At 43.7% G+C, this 24582-nt stretch overlaps 2 protein-coding genes across 3 annotated transcripts in view; one reads left to right on the forward strand and one right to left on the reverse strand.

The window, feature by feature from the left end:
- LOC123285341 (coiled-coil domain-containing protein 93-like) overlaps positions 1 to 9589 on the reverse strand; it is a 56515-nt gene extending 46926 nt beyond the window's left edge. For both annotated transcript variants that reach the window (XM_070507468.1, XM_070507467.1), the window contains exons 1-2: positions 9487 to 9589; positions 8645 to 8701 (exon numbers count right to left, since the gene is read on the reverse strand). In XM_070507468.1, the coding sequence (XP_070363569.1) occupies positions 8645 to 8701; positions 9487 to 9549 (120 nt within the window). In that variant the 5' untranslated portion in view covers positions 9550 to 9589. The remainder of the gene's footprint in view (positions 1 to 8644; positions 8702 to 9486) is intronic.
- A 3902-nt stretch (positions 9590 to 13491) lies between these two features.
- LOC123284930 (ATP-dependent RNA helicase DDX18-like) lies at positions 13492 to 22923 on the forward strand. Its single transcript, XM_070506610.1, is given in 12 exon segments — positions 13492 to 13538; positions 13912 to 14012; positions 14128 to 14327; positions 14416 to 14530; positions 16951 to 17021; positions 17023 to 17091; positions 18182 to 18343; positions 18681 to 18833; positions 19561 to 19674; positions 21063 to 21119; positions 21451 to 21628; positions 22748 to 22923. Coding segments are annotated over 12 exon segments (1443 nt in total).
- Positions 22924 to 24582: the final 1659 nt, after the last annotated feature.

A 24582-nucleotide genomic window follows, 5' to 3' on the forward strand; every position in this document is an offset into this window, starting at 1 on the left:
CCCCAGATTAGGCTGTTCTCTTAGAATTGTGCTGGTATTAAACCTGCAGGCTGTTTAGGCTGTTTGAACACATTTTGAGGCCCCCTGTGTTGCACAGGGACCCTGGCTGATTTTATATTTAAAAACCATAGTTCTGAGCCAGCCCTGATGACCTAGTGGTTAAAGTTCAGTGCTACCACTTCAGCGGCCTGGGTTCACTTCCCAGTTGCAGAACCACACCATCAGTCTGTCAGTTGCCATGCTGTGGTGGCGGCTCACACAGAAGAATCAGAAAGACTTACAACTAGAGTATACAACTATATACTGGGACTCTGGGGAGGAAAAAGAGGAATATTGGCAACAGATGTTAGCTCAGGGTGAATCTTCCCCTGCCAAAAAAATAATAATTCAAAGATAATCAAGTTTAAAAAAATGAATAAAAAAAAACAAAACGTAAGATTGCCCTCATACGCCATATTTAAAAACAATAACAATGACAACAACAAAAAAAAACATAGTCCTCACTCATTCACGTTTCTAACTAAATGGATGAACTTAACCAAAGGTAATTTAGAACACCAATGGCAATCATAGGGAACTCTTGAACTCTCCAAACTTACTTTTTTTAAAACCAAACCAGACAACCATAGCTCCATAATTTCCAAAACTGAATGCAATACCTATTTTGAATGGTATTTTGAGGCTTCCAAACATTATCACAAGTCTAAAATTGCCTCTTTTGCAAAATAAAAATGATTAAAGAAAGATAAAATGGCTTCCCAAACTTGACATTCCTCTTTCCCGGCTTCTTTATCTCAGGCTCTGCCAAGGGCCAAGCATGGAAATTTGTCCAGGACTTCCAAGCAATAAACAACATTGTTATCCCTTGACATCCTGTTGTTCCTAATCCTCATATGCTACTAACACCCATTCTCAGTGGAAATAGATCCCTTATGTAACTGATTTATGCACTGTGTTCTTAGTGTCTTCTGGTTGATAAAGCTAGCTGGTACCTTTTTGCCTTTACTTGGGAAGGAAAACAATTCACCTGTACAGTAACACCTCAGGATCTTACTGAGAGTCCCCATTTCTCACAAATCCTGAAAGCTGATCTGGACGATAGAAAGTTCCCTAGGGGTTCTAATTGCTGCAATATGTGGGCCATCTGCTTCTTTGCTCATCTTCCCTTGCCTCCTCACAGGAAGACAGCATCCAATCACTAAAGCTTTTAGCCTTTAAGGGACACAAGTCACTAACAAAAAATTGTAGTTTGCCCAAACCCAGGTTCGATATTTAGGGCATCTGATATCAGAACAAGGGCCACACCTAGATCCAGATAGGCTTCATAGTGTCCTGTTTCCAAAACCCAAAACTAAGCACCAACTGTGAGGTTTTCTTGGGTTAGTTGGCTACTGCCAAAATTGGATTCCAAATTTCTCTCTTATGGCCAAACCTCTGTATGTTTTACTAAAGAAAAACCCCAACCCAAAGGAGAGTTTAACAAATCCACCTGCCCTTGGACATCCCAACTATCAGATTCCCTTTTTCCTTTTTGTATATGAAAAGAAAGGGAATGCCCCTGGGGTGCTCACATGAAGACAGAGAGACCACCATGGACCCATAGGGTATTATAGCCAGCAAGTGGACCTTGTAGCAAGGGGATATCCCCTTGTCTTAGAACCAAAGCTGCCACTGCCCTTTAGGTCAAGGCCACCAAGGAAATTGTGGGATCCCCTTCAACTATCTTTGTACCTCATGCAGTAGAAGCCCTCCTGAATTCTCACCACACTCAACATACTTCAGCCAGCTGCCTCATCTCCTATGAAATCCTTTTGGTAACTGCTTCTCACGTAACTCTATCACATTGTAATAAACGTAACCTGCTACTCTTCTCCCCTCCAGTACCAACAACGCCCCTCACGACAATTTAACACCGCCAGATCACCTCCTGACCCCTCAGGATGATCTCAGGAAACTCCCTCGAGTAACATCAACTTCTCATGGTTCACTGCTGGTTCTTATTTAAAAGGCGACAATGGCAAACACTGTGCTGGGTATGCTATTGCAACTCCTTTTGATATTGTTCAGGCAGCACCATTACCTATGGCTACTTCAGCCCAACAGGTCTAATTATAGGCTATAACACAGGCTTGTACTTTAGCCACGGGCAAAACTGCCAACATTTATACTAATAGTAGACACACTTTCAGAGTAAGCTTATGATTTTGGAATGTTGTGAAAGAAATGGGGCTTGCCTACTTAAAAATGGCCCCTACACTCAGAAATTATTAGATGCTATACTTTTACCTGCTCTTTAGCTATTATCAAGATACCGGGGCATTCTAAACTTGAATCTCTGGAAGCAAAAGAAAATCACCTTGCTGAAACTTCCACAAGGAATACTGCCCTTAAAGGAACCAACAGCAGCCAAGCCTTTGTCATGATCCAAAGGGATATTTCCCCAAACGATAACTTAGCAAAACTGGCTAGAGAAGCCTAACAATTGGCCTCAGAAGAGGAAAAAGAGTGGAAATTCAACAGTTGTTGGTTTGATAAGAGAAGAGAAAGCTCTGGTTCAAACTAAATACCAACCAAGTCCTACCACAGACTCCAGAATGCCCCCTCCTAAACAGTGTACATGCATTTAACCACTTGTCTATTGACAAAGTGATAGCATTCATCAATCAATATTGGTGGGGAAATAGAAACAAGGCCACAAGAAATGCATACCTCACTTGTTCCACTTGTCCAAAATATAATCCAGGGAAGCCTGTTTGTATTGTTCCCAGACATTTTAAATGGTCTAACGAACCAGTCGAGGTTTGGCAAATGAATTTCATCCAACTTCCCCTGTCTCGTGGATATAAATTTGTTTAATCATGGTCTGTGTCTTCTCACTGCACTGAAGCCTTCCTTTGCAGACAGGCTAATGCCTCTTCTGTAGCTAAGATCCTTTTGGAAAGGAGATCCCACCTGCGGAACTCCTCTGGAACTTCATGATGATCGAGGAACCCCTTTTACCTGTCAGGTACTTTGCAACACGGTAAAGGTCTAACAGATGCTAACAAAATTAAGCACGTTCTGGTAGAGCAATCTTTTCACGGTGTGCTCCAGCGAGACCAAGACCTTAAGCATCACACCTTGCACCCTGGAGATTCCATCTATTAGAAAAGACACCTCCAGAAGGACTCTCTTCAACCTCTCTGGAAAGGCCCCTATCAGGTACTGCTAACTAACCCCTCCTCCACAAAACTCTTGGAATAGACTCTTGGATTCATGTGACACATCTAAAGAAACCACCAAACCATGAGCAGACCTGCACATCATCTGGTGACTTGAAAGTAAAGATTTCCTGGAATTAAAGCAGATGACATCTGATGAGACAGCTTTCCCAAGATGTCCAGACGAGGCCTGCTGGGAGCTTGTCTGCCAAACCTCTGATGCTGACATAACGCTTCAGATGACCTCCAATGCCTATGATCTTGATAAGATATGGACTTAAGGAAGAAAAAAACCACCCTGAGAATTCTCCCTCCTATTCCTCCCTGTTACTTGAATGTGACCTCAATAGGTTTCCAACCTGTGCACTTTCCCTCTGATGTGGGACTCGACACCCAGGAAAATTCCTTAGCACCAGGAATAAAGGCCGATAAAATCAGGAAAACCTCTCAATCAGCGATGCTTTCAGAGAAAGGTCTTGATCAAAAGAGAAAAATGTGAAAATTAATAAATAGAAACCTCATTTAAAATGGAGTCAGGAGGCCAGAAGGGGAAGCTCTCACATCCTACAACAATGGTCCAGCCCACGTGGAAGAAGAAAGACTTCCTCTTCTTGTCCAGCCAATGAGAGACTGTCACAGCTAGTGAGAGAGTGTCACAACTCAGCCAGTGAAAAGCCAGTACACTTTGAACTCTGAGTTCCTCCAATGGACTCTTTGTTTACATTAGCCCTCCCCACATCCTCTTCCCCTCTGTGAAAGAGTTTCTCCTCCCCTTGTTGCTTGGACCTTGCAAGTGGCTCACCATGGTGACAGATGCCTAACTGCAATTCTCTGTTGATCCCGAATAAACTCATTTTTGCTGGAGAAATAACTGGCTGTCTATTGTTTAAAGTCAACACCAACACATTTCAAAGAAAAAAGCAGAAGCACTGGGAATAATCCCCAGGAGAAAGAAAAATAAGGCCTAGACAAAGAGAATATCCCAGGTGATGAGCTCAAAAGTTAAAGTTCACAACAGCCTTTCAGCCTGGTAATCTGGCAAAAGGTCCTAATAGCTTTAGGCATAACCTCTGACCCACTTCCACTTCATGGAATGTATCCTAAGTAAATAATTAAAGATAAAAGAAAAAATTTAGCCATGATGATGTCCTACATAATAGCCAAAAGAAAAAAAAAAGATACAAACTAAGCTAGTTAATTAGTACCACACAATGAATGCTCAACAGCCACTAAAAACGATCACAGCCACTACAGCTATGGAGGCATATTTACTGGCATGGAAAGATATCTTCAATTACATTGTTAAGCAAAATGAGCAAACAACAAAACAGAATATACAGTATAATACCAGTTTTTCTTCTCTCTAATTCTCTATATTGATAGCTGTAAACCCTGTATTTCATGCTTGGAATAGAAGTGAGTATTCCTGGCTGGTGGTATCATGGGTGATTCAGTCTTTGTACTTTTCCTCCAATTTCTAGTTTTTTATCATTATTACTAGAGTACCAGTACAAAAGAAAAACAAGCTTTTTTAAAACAAAAAGTCATGCACCAAAAAAAAGCCTGGGCTACATAACCAAGCATGAATGCAAAGACTGGAATAGTCCTATAAGGATGGCTAAAGATAAGAATAAGCTAAATATTTTGAAAAACATTAAAATGTTTAATATTGATTTTTTTAAAGAGGTCATATCTAAACAAGAGTAAGTAAAAGCCTACTGGTTGAGGCACAACAGTATCACGCTAATAGATGAAAAAAGAAGACAACACAACAATCTCCACTTAGCATCTATTGTCCAGCTGGACAAGGGGTCTTCAAATAGGAAAAGTCACAGGAATTGGCCCCACAAGGAACCGAAGTGGTGGTGGGAGAGCACCCAACCACTCTGGATGCGTCTGAGTCTCTGGGACCCAGAAGAATAATTGCCCAGAGTGTGGAAATGTCAAGAACATTACTACAAAATTGGGGCCAGCAATACGTGAGAAATCAGAGACCAGGTGAAGAGGGAGAAAACTGGAAAAAGCACCAACATCTGTTGTATTTGAGGAGTCAGATATAAAATCAAACTCTGGCTGCCTCTTCCTAGCTCTGCAACTATGTAGGCATTTTACTAACCTTTCTGAGCTTCAACTTACTGATTTCTAAAATGAAAATAATAATATAGAACTCCCTGAGTGTTGGTGAGGAGTCAATGAAATAACATGTGTAAAATGCCTAATTAGGTGCCATGCTCCTCGGAGGCCGTCAGTCAATAAATAGCAACTACACACTTTTTTTTTTTTGAGGAAGATTAGTCCTCAGCTAACTGCTGCCAATCCTCCTCTTTTTGCTGAAGAAGACTGGCCCTGAGCTAACATGTGTGCCCATCTTCCTCTACTTTATATGTGGGACGCCTACCACAGCATGGCTTGCCAAGTGGTGCTATGTCCACACTCAGGATCCAAACCAGCAAACCCTAGGCCGCCAAAGCACAACATGCGAACTTAACTGCTGCGCCACCAGGCCAGCCCCTAAATACATATTTTATTAGCGGCTGGGTCTAGAAACCAGGCACCTATATTAAAATGTTTGGCCACATTTTAATCCTCAATTTACCATTCATAATTTAAATTTGAGATTCCAGATTTATCAATAAGGAGCAAGTTACAAACACTGATGAGGCATCTGAAGGGCTGTACTGGGAAAAGGCTAGAAGGAGAAGAAAACTCCCTTCAGGGCCTGAGACTGGTGAAGAGCCACAAGCCCTGGCCATCTAGGAAGGATTTCATTACCTTTACCAAGGGAAGGATTTTCCTTGGGGACAGTGACAACAATAACAAACAGCAAGCTGCTCCACTTCTTACACTGATTCACAAGAATAAGCCAGGGACATGCAGTGCAGCCCTGGAGTCTCTTGCAAGCTTCTGGGACTCTTATTTCCAGGCTGCAAGGAAGCACTCGCAAAAGCGAGGGGCAGGAGGGATGGAGGTTAACAGCAACGCAGATCAGTTAAGAAACCTAAGAAGACAGAATCCGGAAGTGAGAAGTATTTTCAGTAGACAGGGAAAGAAGAAAACAAAGCCCAAAGGCCAGGTCTGGCCTTCCATAAAAATTCTTTATCATTCCTGCTACAAATGTACTGACAGACAATTGAGGAGTAAGTTCACATATAAAGAGAAAAAAACTATGCAACTTGAACTATTATCAAAGACACTTGCAAATATTTTTCCACTTTTGTTTTTCTTGATATTATTTTCTCATTAGCTGCAAACACCGTTTTCTCTAGAAGCTCACAGCATAGTGGTTACAAGAGTTTGCCTGCAGTCTCCACCATCACCAATGTGACCTTGTACAACATACATAAGCTAGCTGTGCTTTAGTCTCCTCATCTGTAAAAAATACTCCTTTTTCCTAGGGTTGCTGTGAGGCTAGATGAGTTATATATAAATGCTTAGAACAACGTCTGGGCACCAGATTTTTGTCTTTGTCTCCTTAAATTCTACACAGTTACATTACCAAGCAGATGATTTTCTTTAAAAACTCCACTACAAATGAGAAGAAGAAATAATGTGTCTCTAGAGGCCTGAAATGTCTGATGGGTACAGAGAGGCCAGTCCCAGTTCCACTGATAGGAGGACTGACAGCTATGCTGGCCTTCTATTCTCACTGATAAGGCTGAAAACCGTAATGTTTTCCCACTCACCACGCACGGCTCAGAGTGAGATTTACACAGGAAGATATTCAACTAAGCATTCATTTAAAAAGTTTACTTTTATTTTCTGTTTTTGAATAGGTGATACACAGACTTGGTATAAAATTCAAATACTACGAGGTTTATAGGGAAAAGAGAATTTCCCTTCCTCTCCTGCCCCAGCTCCCAATTCCCTGTATCAGAGCTAGGCTGTCATCTGATTCTCGTATCTTTCCAGAAATGAAGCATCATTTAAAAGAAGAGAAAGCAACAGCATATCCAACCAAGTGGTTATTATTTGTAATGACAAATGCTGTTAGGAGGAGTCTTTAATAGCATACAAAAGACTCTATACTGGGGGGCCGGCCCGGTGGCACAGCAGTTAAGTTTGCATGTTCCACTTCGGTGGCCTGGGGTTTGCTGGTTCGGATCCCGGTTGAGGACATGGCACCTCCTGGCAAGCCATGCTGTGGCAGGTGTCCCACATATAAAGGAGAGGAAGATGGGCACGGATGTTAGCTCAGGGCCAGTCTTCCTCAGCAAAAAGAGGAGGATTGACAGCAGAGGTTAGCTCAGGGCTAATCTTTCTCAAAAAAAACAAAAAACAAAAAACTCCATATTGGTAAGTGAAAAACACTACAAAATTATATTTAAAGCATAATTCTATAAAAATGCACATTAAAAATATGAAAGAAACATGTCCAACCATCAGAAGTGGCTGCTTCAGTCTTGTGAAATTAAGCTTGAGTTTCTTCCCTTGTAGCTGTCAACCTTTTTAAAAAAAACACTTTAAGGATATTCTAAACTGAACACCTATTTCATAACCAGGAAAAAAAATTACTCTGCTGTCATAGCATGTCCTCTTCTTTTTGTTACTTAATACTGCCACCAAACTTACAATTGTATCTGGCTTCACAGCCTAACTATCTTAAAGGTTTTCCACTCTTCCTATTTCCAAAATGGAACAGGGGAAAAAATACGCATGACAACTATAAAGCGACAAAGACTTTTTTTGTTTTAAACAAGCACTTTATGTCTTTTATCATCAAACGACTGATACTCTTTTCAGAATAATCACTTTGGGAGACCACACACTTATTCTTAAAGTGAAAAACAGGCAAAACAGCATGATGTATTATTTCCGGAAGAAAGAGAATTTGCACCTTGGCACTGAGGCTCCACTCCCATCAGTTCAGGTAGGAAGGCTGGGTGGTGAGTGGGGGCGGGCTGACCGGGTTCTGCTGGGCTCTGGCCCAGAGTGTTCTGAAAAGGCCCGAAGCTCCTCTACCCCTTGTGCTAGAGAAGTGGGCACACGCATACAGATTCCCAGAGGTTACAACAGGCTGCGCATGGTGACAGAGGCCATCCCAGAACATTCCACAGAAGCTACTCTTTCTCCAAAGCCACCATGGGGGCAGCAACCTCAATCTACCCTCTCCAGGTCAGCATCTCCTCTTTGGAGCTACTCAAAGTTTATACCTGCACTGGGACAAACAAGGAAGGGCTACGAGTTTGGAATATTTCTCCCTTGAAACCGAAACTAAGAAAAACACTGTGCAGTGGTCGTGGCAAGTTCTCCCCGTGAACGCCGGGTCCAGACAGCGGGCACAGAAGGCAGGGCTTCCCTCACACCCCAACCTGAGGCCAGCTCCTGGGCAGCCCCAGCAGACGGAGCCTAAGGGAGCAGGGCGTTTGTGACTAAACCAAAGGGCTATCTGGAGGCTGTGAACCTACGTTCTTCTCTTACACAGGGACTCGGACAGGCGAACTTACTGAGAGGTCAACAACAGTCTTGACGGCCTTTTCTTTTCTCTTGAGGAAGTCATCATCCTGTAAGACAAAACAAGGAATAAACAAATCTTGTGCGAAGACTGAAACGCACTGGACTGCTCAGACGTTGGCCTATAAACCGACTTCCCGTCACTACCTCACCTGAACCAGTCTCAGTTTTCTAACAAACTGGAATACATTCTGCACGGGAAAAAGCTGCCGCCTCTGCAGCTGGCTCCAAAACAGAGCTCTATAGTCAGAGAGAAAAACGGGGACCACTGAGTGCAGTGGTGACGACAAGTATTCTCATTTCAAATCCTTATGAGCTCGGAAGCCTCAGGCAAGTTACCTAGCCTCTGAGCCTCAGTCTCTCCATCTGTAAAACAGGGACAGAAACACCTATCTCAGGGGGCAGTCATGAGGATTAAAGAGTAGAAGGCAGGTGATGTGCTGGGGCTAGAATGTAGTAAGCATTTCATAGTGATGAGCTATTGTTGTTGTTGTGATTACCTTCCAACTGTTACTCTAAGAATGTTCTAGGCAAGTGGTCTCTTGAGAAGCTTTATATGACTATACAAAAATATACTCATGTTCCTATAATTTAATAAAAATAATGGATCAAGTACCAAAACTGACAGAAAAGGACAAAACCATAGGGCTTTCCACTCAGTGCCCATTTAAAGAGGCAGTTCTAGCGACCCAGGAGGCCCAGTCTCAGTGCTGCCCAGGCAGAGGCAGAGATGCCATATGGGTTGGGAGTGCAGGGCACCCTGCGCTCACTCTGCTCCTTCTAAGTGTGCACCCATGCTCTCAGCTGGACAAGAAAAGAAAATGAGAACACTGACCTCAGGGAGACTGTAGGTCTTCTGGAACTGGGACACAGAGTAGGAGTGGATGTAGTCACCCATCTCTTCTTTTGTTTCTATAGCTCGCTTCACCAGCCACTGCAGAAGAAAGTTAGGAAACGTGAGCCGATGGGGTGAAACACCACTGCGGTGAAGGCCAACTCACCACTCGTGAACCCAAATCACTGTCCTTGAACTGACCAAGTGATGACAAGCTATCAACAAACACTGTCCTATAGCAAAAGCAACTGGCTTAGCGTCTGAGATGCTAAGATCCAGTGGGAGCTAGAGCTGAGCAGCTGTGCAGGAGGAGCCTCACTTCAGATCCTCAGGCCTCAGTTTCCCTCTCCATGTAAAGTGAAACTGAGAATGTCAGTTCCTTTCACCTCACAGAGCTACTGTGGGAGCAAATGAAACCACATGTACTAGAGTGCTTTGTAAATACCTGAAACATAACACAAATGCAGCTATCCCCACAACCACCTGGTTCTAGCGATCGATCTCAACGTCATTCTTTTTCCTGCTTCTTGCACCACAGACCAGAGAAAGGGGAAGAACCAGAGAGAACCCCTAGTATAACCCTCAAGTGACAGATGAGAAAACATCCCCAAACTATTCAGATGTGAGAACAGGGTGTACTGAGTACACAGCCTTGGGCTTCGGGTTAGCTTGGCACTCACAACATTCTCTCTCTCAATCCGCACAATGCTACAAGGTGGCTGGTAGTGGCCACGATGACAGAACGTGAAGCTCAGAGAGAGTACGTAATTTTCCCATTGATCCACAGCTAGCAAACCACAAAGCTGGGTGTCACAACTCACAGGCTCTTCCACACCAGAAGGCTGGACATATGGGCTTCATTAAATGTTTCCCAGCTCTTTTGGGCTGATGTGCAAAAGGAGGTGTTTCTCCCTACCTAAAACTCCAGTTAATTAAAACACACACATACACACACCCACACCCCATAACCTGTGGAAGATTCCAGTGCTCTGAGGGTAAGAACGCAAAGTCAAATAAGAGCCTTTGTTGTCCTCCCCTGGCTCTTCATTCAATTCCTTTACTACTGAAGAACATCATGGAGGGGGTGCCATCTGTCAGGCTTGCCATTCTCTCTCCAGAGAGAGCCACTACATCTCAAAAGCAGTTTTTGGACAGTAGTTGTGTTTCCCCAAGAGCACAGCCACACGTGGCAAGGTTTAGCTGCCTAGGAAAGTAGACACGTGGCATGCTGCATGGTGCTCCCACAGGGACAGGAAGAAATGCTTGATCACGGAGGGCAGCCAGCTCCAGGAAAGGACACGTTTAGGAAGTGGCTGCCCAGGATAGGGGCGGCTGAGAATATCTACATAAGGAACATTCTTTTGTTGTCAGCATCTTCCATTTATTTCCATCACTCCACTCCACCCCACCTCCAAACAACCACCTCAGGCACGGACAAAGCCAGAAGCAGGGGCAGAGGATGAGACCACACTCAGAACTACGGTAGCTCCTAACTCGCACCCCGACCCCAGCACCACAGCCCCAGACAACTAAGGAGGCTGACGCTTGCTCAAGTCAATTTGTCTCTGCTTTGCTTTGGATCCACAGATCCAGTTTCTGGCCTTTCATACTTGTTTCCTTTTCCATTAATCAGATCTACCCAGAATTATCACTTGGTGGGATGCTGGAGAGTGTGATCAGATAAGGAAGGCAAAGCATGTTGAGTCATAGGATTCCCACAGACAATCCAATACTGTTTTGGAGTTCCCAGCATGAAGGGCTGTGGAGGGAACCTCTTGGACAGCCACGCTCTGCCACAGCTCCCTGGCATTCGAGAAAAATAGCTACCCTCACAGGATACACATCCCACGTGGGAGAAAAAGATGTGACCTAGAATACCAATGGCTGGAAGCTAGACCTGTTTTTCTCCTGGCTGGCATTCGGAGGGTGTTACTGTAGCTTTGTAAATGGTGTGAACATGGGTGATGAGTCTCGAGCCCCGCACAAGACAACGAGTTCAATGGTTCCCAACTGCTGGTCCGTGACTATCCTTTCACTGGTCTCCAGCAAAACAGGAAAAAACTAGAGGCATGTGGTAAGCTTTTCAGGATGCTAAATGTATTCAATTTGAAGGACTGTCTTTTATTTTAAGATTGGGAGTTAAATGGCTTTTTAGGAAATGATAGAGAAACTAAGAGCAGTTACTTTTAAAAAGGCCCTTGCCTGGCAAAAGACAGATGGCAACCATAGGTCAACCTCCATTTTTGCTTTAAAATTTTACTGGTCCATGAAATTAAGAAATCTGGTAACCAGCAGCCTAGGCCCTCACATCCAGACAGGAAGCCCCTCAGCATTCAACTCACAACACGGAACATTCACAGACACTCAAAATGCCCAAACCAAATGCAGAAGATCACTTCCTTTTCACCCTCTCCTCATATCTAGACTAGATTCTTTGCCCTCAGAGTTCTAGCATGGGGCTGAGGAAGGTCTAATCACTAGAGATCCAGGCTTTGGGGGAAAAGGCAACAACTTCACAGAGTGACAGTGTTGGAGGTTTTAGTAATAACACAGGGGCCTTACTTCCTAGTTTCACAAAAAGGGTCAGGCACCACTGTCCCTCTGCACCAGACAAAAAGTCTAACAAAGACACAAATCAAATTCTGAGTTAAAGTCTTGAAATATTTTGCTGTGTACACAAACAACTTCTGGGATCCTTTGTTCCTTCGGTTTGTCGTTTTCTAGAACTCATCCCATACCGTAGTAGGAAAATCATTGGCGCAGGAGTCTGGAGCCCAGAAGTTTAGTACTGGCTCAGTTACTGATAAGGAAGAAGGATGAGATTAACATTACTGAGGGCCTGTGCTGGCTTGACCTCTTTTGGCCTTTGGCTCTTTGTCTGTAAAGTCAAGAGTTTAGGCTAGCATGAGTTGCTCCTAACCAGAGATGTCCAGGAGTTACTTGAGTGGTTTGGTTTGAGATTTTTGTTTGTTAAAATATTGAGGCCCAGCACCAGACGTGCTCAATCAGAATGGCAAAGGCTCTGGCAGTGGTTCTCAGCCAGGGCAGTTTTGCCTCCCAGGTAGGGTGACCAGCTCATCCCAGTTTACCCAGGACTTGACCAGTTTTAACATCGAAGGTCCTGCATCCCATAAATCCCACCTCTGTCCCAGGTGGCCTGTGAGGATTGGCCACATCTTTTGGTTGTCAGAACTGGGGACAGGCTACTGGCATTTAGTGGGTGGAGGTCAGGGATGCTGCAGAACATCCCATAATGCATAGCACAGCCTCTCACAACAGAGAATTATCCAGCCCACGATGTCCATAGTGCCCATGTTGGCAAGACCTGGGTTATAGCCAGGGCGTGTGTGGGCTGGGGAACTCATGGGTCATTCTGATGCCTTCACCTGCTGCAGGTCCACAGCACGGTTGATGTGTGGGTTCACTCCAACAGTCTGTGTCTGTACCTGACTCTTCTCAGTAGTCTCTTTAGAGTTAAATTAACAACTCTTTCGATTGACTTCAAATTCAGTTGTTATTATACTAAATGTTTTCACTTTTTATTTCAGATTTCTTAAACATTTCGTTTTTCTCTGAACTCTCTCCCAACCCGACCAGCCTTGCCATTTTCATTTCATACAAGTTCCTTGATTGTACGTCCTCTCCGCCCCTTCTTATTTTGTCACAGTTTAGGCTCTGGGCTATAAGGTACACCACCGTCAGCGGTGGAGAAACTTCAGAAGTGTAGGGTCATCGTCTTTATATATAGAAATGGTTGGGGATTTGGCTTTTCTGACTGGAGGAAGCTCTTCTAAGCTTGACTCCAACCCAGTGGTGCCTTTAGCCAGCAAAACTAACCAGGCAATTATAGCAGTATCAACTGTTAAAAAGGGGCGGGGGGGGGAAACTTGCTCATGATAAACTGTCTTCTATTTAGGAGCCTTCGAGGATACTTCATTTGCTTCTCTGACTAGTCTTGTCAATGAGAACACTCTAAAGGCAATAAAAGAAATGGGCTTTACAAACATGAGCGAGATTCAGCATAAAAGCATCAGACCGCTTCTGGAAGGAAGGTATGATCCACATTGATGTTTGGGCTTTAATCTGTTTTCAGTGCCAGTAGTTCAGAAAGGAAATACCAGTATGTTCGGTTGATTTTGCACTGTGTGTTGGCTTACGTATCCAACCTGCTTTAAAGACTTATTTGCTGATGTTTGAAGAAAAGCGTTCCCTTCTGTTGTATAGCCTGGTTCTTATTTCTGAGTTGGGTATCTGACGCAGGTGATTGCTTTCAGCGATGGAGAAGGTGGGGACTGGGTCTTTTGTTGCTCATGTTCTGGCGTTGATGCCCAAACCATATGCGGTAGTGACATGGCAGATATTCAGTACATGACTTGTTGAATGAGTAGACTAAGTGTCTCTGACCTTTCCTGTCTTAATCCTTAGGGATCTTCTAGCAGCTGCAAAAACAGGCAGTGGCAAAACCCTGGCATTTCTCGTCCCTGCGGTTGAACTCATTGTTAAGTTAAAGTTCATGCCCAGAAATGGTAAGTCTGTGATCCACTGTCTTTGCCGTACCTCACTAGAGTTATTGTACCGGGTACATACTCATGGTGATAACTGCAGGCTGACTTTCACCGCGTGTCATTGTTGCCTTTGTAGGAACAGGAGTCCTTATTCTCTCACCTACGAGGGAGCTGGCCATGCAGACTTTTGGTGTTCTTAAGGAGCTAATGACACACCATATTCATACGTATGGGTTAACAATGGGGGGCAGTAACAGATCTGCTGAAGCGCAGAAACTAGCTAATGGGATCAACATTATTGTGGCCACACCAGGCCGTCTCCTGGACCACATGCAGGTAAGAGAACACTGTTGTGTAGTCCCTGTCTTACTGTCTTGTGTGAAACCTCAACCTGACAGCTAACAGTTTTTCTTTGTCTTGTTAGAATACCCCAGGGTTTATGTATAAAAATCTGCAGTGTCTGATTATTGATGAGGCTGACCGTATCTTGGATGTTGGGTTTGAAGAGAAATTAAAGCAAATTATTAAACTTCTGACGAGTAAGTAGGTGGCATCTGCATGTGGTTTGCAAAGTAGTTGGAAGTAGGTGAGGGTTGTTCCTATGTGAAAACTGTTAATACCAGATTTCTAACACAGCCAAGTGAGCTTGTGTCAATCAACCTTAGAGGTTGTGTGAAATGCAAGCATCAAGCTTACTAGTAACTTGTTACAGTGGTTTTGCCATTTTAGAGGTTATAATGCAAGTTAAACAGTCCTTACGTGTCATTCCAGTCCACATCCGCAACCCCATCTTCCTTTCCTTACCTCATTCTAGCGTCTCCCAGGTGGCAGTAGACTTGTGGCCTTCTGTGTTGTATTTGAGTTGTACATATCTTGGTTATAGTACTCGCAACATTGTAAGCTGCTTATATCTATAATAAGGCCATAATCTCCTTCATTAGAGAGTTTGCTTTTTAATGCTTTGTTGAGGTATAATTGACATAATCTGCACATATTTTAAGTAAACAATTTAAGTTTTGATACGTTTATGCCTGTGAAGCCGTCACCACAATCAAACAGTGAGCATCTCCGTAACCCTCAAGCTTCTTTGTGCACATTTGTGATCCCTCCCTTTCACCTTCAGTAAGAACAGCCCTCACCTGCTTCCAACGATTGCTCACACACGTCTGCCTCCCAGGTGGCGTTGATCTGCCTTCTGTCACTGCAGATCAGTGTGTGTTTTCTAGAGATTTGTATGCATGGAATCATACAGTATAAATTTGTCTGCTCAGAAAATTCTTTTGCAAGTCATCCATGCTGTTTATGTGTATCAGTAGTTCTTCATTCCTCAGTTGCATTCCATTGTGTAAATGTACCGCAACTTGTTTATCCATTCACCTGTTCATGGATGATTGTGCTGTTTACGGGTTTTGGTTATTACAAATAAAGGTGCTGTGAACATTCATCTACAACTCTTACCATGGGCATACATTTCCTTTTTTCTTGGGTGACTACCTAGGAGTGGAGTGTTTGGTGTATGTTTAGCTTGTGCCATTTTGCTTTCTCATCAGCAGTGTATGAGAGTTCCATTTCCTCCTATTAAGTCTTGAAATTGGGTGGTGTTAACCCCCACCTTGGTTCTTTTTCAGATTGTTTTGGCTCTTCTTGTTCTTTGCATTTCTGTATCAATTTTAGAGTCAGTTTGTCAATTTCTACCCCTAAAAAACTGGGATCTTGGTTGGGATTGTGTTGAATATAGATCATTGTTGGAAGGCAATACTGAGTCATTCAAACCCACGAATAAGGTATACCTCCATTGATTAGCTCCGTAATTTCTCTCAGCAGTGTGTTAGAGTTTTCAGAGTACAGGTTTTTTCACATCTTTTGCCAGATTTATCCCTAAGTATTTTATTAAAATTTTAAATTGTTCATTGCTTGTATATACAATACATTTAATTTTTTAATTTTGACCCTTTATCTGGCAAGATAATTATTACTGTACTCAGTGGGATTGTTCAGTATGACCTTCCAGATGAAATTAGCCTTTGGGTTTTCTACCTAGGCAAACATACCACCTACATGTAAAAAAATAAAATTCTTCACTTACTTTTTTTCTTGCCTGACTGCACTGGCCAGCATCTCCAGTACAATACTGAATAGAAGTGGTGAGAGAAGACATCTTTGTCTTCTTCCTGATCTTAAGGGGAAAGCGTTCAGTCTTTCACCATTAAGTAGGATGTTTGCCATAGATTTTTTTGTAGCTGCACTTTATCATATTGAGCATGATCCCTTCTGTTCCTAGTTTGCTGAGATTTTTTAATCAGAAATAAATGTTAAATTTTGTCAAATGCTTTTTCTGTGTCCTTTGAAACTGTCAGATGTTATTTCTTTAGTTTGTTAATATGGTAAATGATATTGGTTAACTTTCAAATGTTGAACCAACCCTGCATTCCTGGAAAAACCCCACTTGGTTATGATGCATTATCCTTTTTTGTATATTGAGTCACTGTGCTGAAATTTTGCATCTATGCTTATGAACCGTCGTTGGGTTTGGGGATCAGGGTAGTGACTGGCTTCAAAGCATGAGCCGGGAAGTAGACTCTCTTCAGTGTCCTGCAGAGTTTGTGAAGAATTGGTAATATTTCTTCCTTAAATGTTCGATAGACTTCACCAGAGGAGGCCGTTGGGGCTGGAGTTTTCTTTATGTGAAGATTTGGGGTACAATTTCTTTAATAGATAGAGGCTGTCCACGTTTTCTCTTTCTCTTGAGTGGCCTTTAGCAGCTTGTCTGTCAGGGAAATTGTCCTCCGTCTAAGTTATCAAGGTTGTGGACAGAGATGTTCATGATGTTCTCCTCTTAATGTCTATAGTGCTGTCATGTCCCCGTTGTTCAGAGTTCTACTTGGAGCATTTGTAGGTGTGAAGCACTTCTGAAGATTTCCTGAAAGATTTGTGTTACCTTTATTTGCATCTGTTTCAGCACGCAGACAGACCACGCTCTTTTCTCCCACACAAACTCAAAAAGTTGAAGACCTGGCGAGGATTTCTCTGAAAAAAGGAGCCATTGTATGTTGGTGTTGATGATGATAAAGCTAATGCAACAGTAGATGGTCTTGAGCAGGTAATTTGTGTCAATATCTTAAATTTTAAGGATCTTCCTTGATGTTTCCTTGTAACTGTTTGGAGGATCATCCAAAAAGCAGATGGATTAATGAACTTTTAATTCGAATATAGTCAACTTGGTATTGGGTCTCTGGCTCTTTCATATAAAGTATCTTGAACTCTGAATAATTTGGTCGGCTCTCTTTACTCTCTCTCTCAATATGGCTTGCCACGTGGGAGGTTATTAATCATTACCAATTGCAAATGCAGTAAAAAAATTTGTTTATTAATCTCCTGCTTGGAGACGCAAAGTGAGTTAGAAGATGGAGAGACTGGTTTCACCCACGTAGCTTTAGAAGATTGGAAATGAGATGACAAAGATCTAAACTAGGTTGATTAAAAGTAGAACTTTAAAGGGGCTGGCCCTGTGGCTGAGTGGTTAACGTTCTGCGTGCTCTGCTTCAGCGGCCTGGGTTCACAGGTTCAGATCCCAGGCACGGACCTACACTGCTGGTCAGCCATGTGGAGGCATTCCAGATACAAAATAGTAGAAGATTAGCACAGGTGTTAGCTCAGGGTGAATCTTCCTCACGAAAAAAAATAGAACTTTAAGATTGAATCTTTTGTTGAATAAAATATTTTGCTGTAACAATTTAGCTTCAAAACCTTTCATGTGCTGTCTAATTTTTAAAAATATATTCACCCAGCCTTGTTACCTTGTTTGGAACGGTGCATTTAAGCTGTGGTTATTTGAGATCTTGCTGTTAAAAACCTTTTTAAAAAAATGAATCATTGATATGCCTTGAGGGTTCTAATTAATAGAGGTGTTAATATATTATGGTTGCAAGAACTGTTGATAACCAGTAATCTCAGGAATATGAAAAGTACTTAGTATCCAGTGTTCGCAGCCAGTAAAAGGAATCGAAAGAGCTCAAATTAGTCTTATGTTAGGAATGCTTGTTAGAATGAAGGCAGTGGTTTTGTTATAGGTAAGGCATAACAGTGCGTACGATACTTACCTTCTGTGCTCGCCATCAAATTATGTTGGTTCATGAAGCTGCAAATGTCCGTTTGCTTATTCCGTATCTCCTCGTTTGAACCACTTCTAGGGGTACGTTGTTTGTCCCTCTGAGAAGAGGTTCCTCCTGCTCTTTACATTCCTTAAGAAGAACCGGAAGAAGAAACTAATGGTCTTCTTTTCTTCCTGTAAGTCTGTGAAATACCACTACGAATTGCTGAACTACATCGATTTGCCTGTCTTGGCCATTCATGTAAGTGATCACGATGAGTTTATTGAAAATAGGCTATGCTTATCAAGTTATATAGGTGGTGGGGTTTAAGCTATTGCTCTCTCCTCTAAACATAGTTCCAAGTAGTTCGCTGAGCATTGGGTGATTGATCCTATGTGGAGGGAGCTTTGCTCGGTGTGGAGAGGTGAGGACCACACAGGAGTAAGAGACGCCGTCCACTTGGGGAAATAGGACATAGGCCAGAGAGTGCACTTGAAAGAAAGCAGGTTAACAATGCCACAGTCTGGGCGTCTACATCTGGCCTCCCGGACACAGCCTCCACTGTCCAGCTCTGATGGATGTTGTGATTGGATTCTAGGGAAAGCAGAAGCAAAACAAGCGGACCACCATGTTCTTCCAGTTCTGCAATGAGGATTCAGGGATATTGTTGTGCACAGACGTGGCAGCTAGAGGGCTGGATATTCCTGAAGTCGACTGGATTGTGCAGTATGACCCTCCAGATGACCCCAAGGTAACTGGCATCCTTGGGGTTTCTCCAGAGTGGCTCTCATTAAGGACTTTGCTTACTCTCCACGTTCCCTGAGGAACGGCACATTTCGCATTGAGAGGTGTCTCCCTTGGTCGTTCCGTCATGTTTTATTGTGCAGCCATTGCCACGTTTCTCTGCTGCTGATAATATTTAGGGCGTTTGCAGGACTCACAACGGGTGTGCACGGAGATGTGAGAGGCATCAGTGGGACTTCAGTTAGGAACTTTACAGGCTTGGAATGATGTGTTAGGAGCAGTAGGTGTCAGAAGAAAATACAGTTTGCTTACAGAGATAGGTAAGATTCTGTAGCATATGTGGTAAAATAAGTTACATTAAGTATTTTAAACAAACAATAGATTATGTAAATTATCCAGCATTTAAACATGTTTCAAAAAGCCGTTTTGAAGATGAAGCACACTTAGTAGTCATTTTATCAGATCATAGAGTTAATGTGAGTATCGTGTCCAGCTTTCCTTCGACCTCGGTCACTGCCCTGTTACCTTTTGGGGATGGTGCAAGCGGAAGGAATGGTGGGCCAGCTTTGTGGTATGTGATGATGGTCTGTGTGGCACAGCCCTGGAGGCCCAACACCGTCTCATCCAGATGTGCTGACACACACTGTCCACTACCGTGCAAGTCCAGGGAATGCAGCCCGCCACTGGTTCTGTGGAGGTCCGTGTGTAACTCAGGTTATCTCTCTTCACCAAAGGAATATATTCATCGTGTGGGCAGAACAGCCAGAGGCCTAAACGGAAGAGGGCACGCCTTGCTCATTTTGCGCCCTGAAGAGTTGGGTTTCCTTCGTTACTTGAAGCAATCCAAGGTAAAGATCTTTGCTTGGAAAATCTTCAGTTGGGAGCAGATTGCTCTTGTTGGGCCTCGTTTGCCAGTGCAGACAGCAGTAAGCAGCATTTCTAGATGTGTACAAGGAGTCATGAGTCACTGCAGTGCTGGGAGAACAATGGTTACAGTGCATAGTTAAGCAAATGAGGTTTTCCGTGGGTCCAGCCGAGGAAATGTGAACAGGAAGAGCTCCCCGCACAGCTCAGCCCTGGAGCTCTGCATTGCTCATCGGTGCGTCTCATGTCCCCAGGCTCCCCTCTCCCAGCCGTCCAGCCCTGTTTGAGACCTCCTCTCCTTCTAAGCTCCCTCACACCTGATCATCTTCAGCTCCTGCTCCCCTTCCTCCATCTTCTCCACGCTTCTCCATCCTGGTGTCTTTCCCTCTCACCTCACCGCAAGCTGTGGGGTCGCCCTTCACTCCCACCTCTTCCTCTTCCTCCTGGCCCTCGTTCGACAGCTCTGTGCTTTACCTTCACTCTCTCCCTGGCAGTTAGCTCTTTACCATCTCAAGTCTCACTAAAAAAAGAGCTTCAAGGCTGAACCCATTCTCCTACCACCACCTCCAGCGTGGCTACTGCCCCTTGCCTTTCTTCAGCCTGACTTTTGAGAAGTGCTTTGTATCTTCTCCGTTTACTTTCCCCTCCCCCTGATCTCCAGCCCCTCTCATCTGACTTTGACCTCCTCCTGTCCACCAAGTCTGAATTCATTAGAGTCCAGTGGCCTCTTTTTTGCTAGATCTTATAAACTTTGTTAGGCCTTCTTTTTTCTGACATTTGCCTCCTCTTTGGCCTCCCTGGCAGTCTTGCCAAGTAGATTTTCCTCCACTGTGCAGCTAGGTACATTTCCCCAAAATTGCCCTACAGCCTTTGCACGTTTTCTCTAGAATGCCCTTTTCCTGGTTCTCTGGATTGCTCTGGTTTCAGCTAGCTGTTACCTCTTCTGGGAAGCCAGCGCTGATCTCCTGCCCTCCCTCATGTTCCCACAGCACAAGGGCTCATTGAGTTGTCGTCTTATCACTTACCTGTGTCCCCGGCAAGACTGCAAGCTTTCTGAGGCTGGGCCCAGGACGTGAGCTGCATCCCCCCAACCCCCAGCACACAGCACAGGTCTGGCACTTTCCAGTTATCTAAGAAGTTAAGACTGCTTTCCTTCCTGTAGGAGTTTTTGGCCACAAACCCCAGTCAAGTCACAGGGCAGTGTGCTGTTAGGGCAGCTCTCTTGACATGGAAGGAAGGGCTAGTGGTCCTTCTAACTGGAAGCTGCAACCTACTTAACCATGTCGCATCCGTAGAGATCCTTATTGAGAGTAAAAGGCTTCTGAACGTCGATCCCCCCTGGTTTACTAATCTTCCTGCTTTTATTTTCTAGGTTCCATTAAGTGAGTTTGAGCTTTCCTGGTCCAAAATTTCTGACATTCAGTCTCAGGTATGCTCTTCGTCCCAGCCTCGGCTTTGTCCCAGCACTGACCATGTAGTGTTTCAGCGGTGGCCATTGTCCTCCACATCTCCTTTTTCATCAATGAGAAATTTGGACTGTGTGATCTTTTAGGTTTCTTGCTGTGCTGGTTACTGCATTCCTGTACTCTCTACCTTGTTCTCATCCATAACTTCCAAGAACTTTGTCATTATTCTTACTGCAGCTTGATTGCATATATTACAAAGCTTAGAGCAAGTGTTTTTTACAGGATGGTTTTGTTCTAATATGTATGCAATCTGCTTTCCTATTTTATTAAAACCAATGTGTCTTTCCATTTCAGCTTGAAAAATTGATTGAAAAGAACTGCTTCCTTCATAAGTCAGCCCAGGAAGCATACAAGTCGTACATTCGAGCATACGATTCCCACTCTCTGAAACAGATCTTTAATGTGAATAACTTGAATTTGCCTCAGGTTGCTCTGTCATTTGGTTTCAAGGTGCCTCCTTTTGTTGATCTGAGTATCCTTTTCTTTGTTGTTATGAATTCATCCAGGACCTAGGGGACAAGAGCTTGATGGAGAAGCATTTGGGCTTAGATCCTGGGTTAGTTTGTGCTCTGGCTGAAGACTGGAGGCCCAGGTGTTCGTCCTGGTCCCCGTCTGACTGTCTGCGCTAGCACAGAGTAGGCAGGGATTAATTATCCGAGTGGGGATTGCAGAAGGAATGACTTCGGCCTTAAAAAAGACCCAGGAATTTGACTGGCAAACAGTGGGAGCCAGAGGAAGTCGTAGATTCCGGAGAGAGGCACGGAGGGTAAAATTGCAGGGCTCCGTGGTCAGGAGGCTTCACCGTATGGGGGTGTGGAGGAGCGGGATGTCCTGACACTGGAGAGAACACGGGGCCTCCCGAAGGTTTTATCCTCACACGGCCAGTGATGGATAGACTTCATACAAGGAGGGTGCAAGATCAGCAAAAGAAAATAAAACTTAAGTGCTGCCTGAGGTAAAATGCAAAGGGAATACCTCCAGTTGTTTCTGTTGCAGTTTATAATGTGTGCTTTATTACCACATTTTCAACAGAAGCAGCTGAAGCAGCTGAAGTGAGGCCTGTTGGTTAACACCCCGGCAGTACCTCCCAAGGAGACTGGAGGACCACATTTGGGTCAACATCCCCAGTGTAGGTGTCGCGGAAATGTCTGTTGTGATGAATACCTGTTGACTCCTGTGAAAGGAGGAACAGCTCCTTGGCTGGGTAAAGCATTCCTGAATCAGCTCCAAGCAGAGGTGAAAGTCATTTGTTTTGACACAGGGTATTTTTTCTTATGTTCCTGTAAACTTGCAGATTTCCTTCGGAAGTCCTTACAAATAATTGTCTTCAGTTTCATTGTGTGGAGAGAAGAATGAATATGACTGTTACACTGGGCTTAAAATCAGACCTGCTAATTTTAGTTCACGGTTACGTGGCCACTCCTGATTTTCTGGAAATTTGCTGCCCAGGCCCGAGTGTGCACGTTTTCGTAGTTCAGGGAGAGGTTGTGGTAGAGGGACAGCAGTGCGCATGCTGGTCTGTTCTCTCATAGATGTCGCATTGGAGTTCATTATCTGTGTGTTGCTTCATTTCCTTAACGGTCACCTTTAGACGTGAACAGCAACGAAGGCAAGCTTAAAAAGAGGGGAGGCGGTGGCGGATTCGGTTACCAGAAAACCAGGAAAGTCGAGAAATCCAAAATCTTCAAGCACATCAGCAGGAAATCGTCGGACAGCAGGCAGTTCTCTCACCGAGGACGCCCCGGCCTGCCTTCCTTCGTGTCCTGAAATGCAGTACTGTCCTGCTCTCTGCAAGGAGGGTCTGTAACCAGGATTTGGACCGTTCTCATGAGGGCGGAATTGGACTTGGGTTGCAAGCACGCAGTGCTGTCGTTCCCACAGCTCTCTTTTCTCTTGGGAATGTAAAACGGAGCTCAGCTTTTCTTGATTGCCCAGCGGTAAAGCAAGGGATCTTCTTGGTCTTTGTTATGATGATAGAGTATTTTTAAGTTTAACCCCCCCCATTTGTCACTGTTTTAGTGTAATTCTTTCCTTAATTTCCTTAAATTCTTCTTTAGTGTAATGCCTTTCCTTCCTGGTGTCTGAAGTCTTGCGGCGTACATTGCTGTACCAGCCTGCTGTAAAAGGCCGATGACCTAGCACGCTGGTGGCAATGCAGAAAACTGTCTTGGTTTACTTTTTCCTTTTGGCTGTTTCTCAGACCTTAACAGGGGTTCTTGACCCCTGCTGCAAATGCTGCCATGCCACAGGGCAGCAAGCTCCGGGGGACGCCTAAGAAGCCACCTTGTGCTAAAGGTGGCATCGGTTTTTATATACACCAGATTTTAAAACCATGAGCATTTCTCAACTCTTTTTAACATCAAGAAATGTGGGTTCTTTGTCATAGTTTGAATCAAGCACCCCTAGCAGTCCTAACATTTGAGAGGGGGCAGAATCGGATGTACTGAGCCTCATTTATACCAATATAGGCGTAATATTCCGGCTTTTATTTGGTAACTTGGCAGAGACTTTAAAAAAGAGTAGTCACAAAGAGTGGTGATGCTCCTCATTTGAGTTTGTCTCCAGTGGTTTGGACTGGGCGAGCCCTCCTAACTGCAGTTATTAGAAGGCGGGGCCGACTGTCAGCAGACTCAAGGCCCGGCCAGCCGACGGTGCTGAGCGCACACAATGCTCTTACCTTTTCGGGAAAAATTACTTCTTCCAGATCCATGAAACAAAAATAGATTCACAGTGAAAACTGGAAATGAATGGAGGTCAGAAAGAGACGATGGTTTAGTCACATGGGTTTTTTGTTACAGGAGCTCTTAATTTCTAGTATGTTTCACAGTTTGTTTTATTTCTAGTGTATTTTATAACTACAAAGTGCTTATAACATTTTGTAGCAATTCAAAACCAAAGTACTAGCATTGTTTTACTGTTGTGCCAGTTCATATTCATAGACTCCTAAGTACGCTGAGAACATCAAATTAGAGGAAAGAGGGTGATAAATAGCATTTCAGTCGGAAAAGAAAAGAACGATATTCTGCACCTGGGCGTGACCACTGTCACCCAGGTAGACCTGTCCTTGGTTTCAGACCTCAGCTGCCGCGTTCCTCGTGCTTAATTACTGTTTCTCTGTCTAGTAACTTGGTTTCCTTTTTTGTTTCAGAAATAATCATGTTTCAAAAACTAGACTAAAGCAAAAGGAAGAATATTTAATCACTGAACAGAAATAAATACTGTGGATATTTTGGTATTTAACTTTCCAGTGTTTTGTATACATTTTAATTGTTTTATCCAATGAATTCATCCTCTGCCCACTATTTGTAACCAGCTTGTTTCATAACATGTCGTTTTCCTGTCATTAAACAATTAGACCAGCTTTGCATTTCATTGATTGCTGTGCTTGGCTGACCTTGCTTAGTCAGCCTGGATTTGGGTTCTGGG

Source organism: Equus asinus, chromosome 4, assembly GCF_041296235.1.
Source record: "Equus asinus isolate D_3611 breed Donkey chromosome 4, EquAss-T2T_v2, whole genome shotgun sequence".
In the NCBI taxonomy this organism is placed as follows: domain Eukaryota; kingdom Metazoa; phylum Chordata; class Mammalia; order Perissodactyla; family Equidae; genus Equus; species Equus asinus.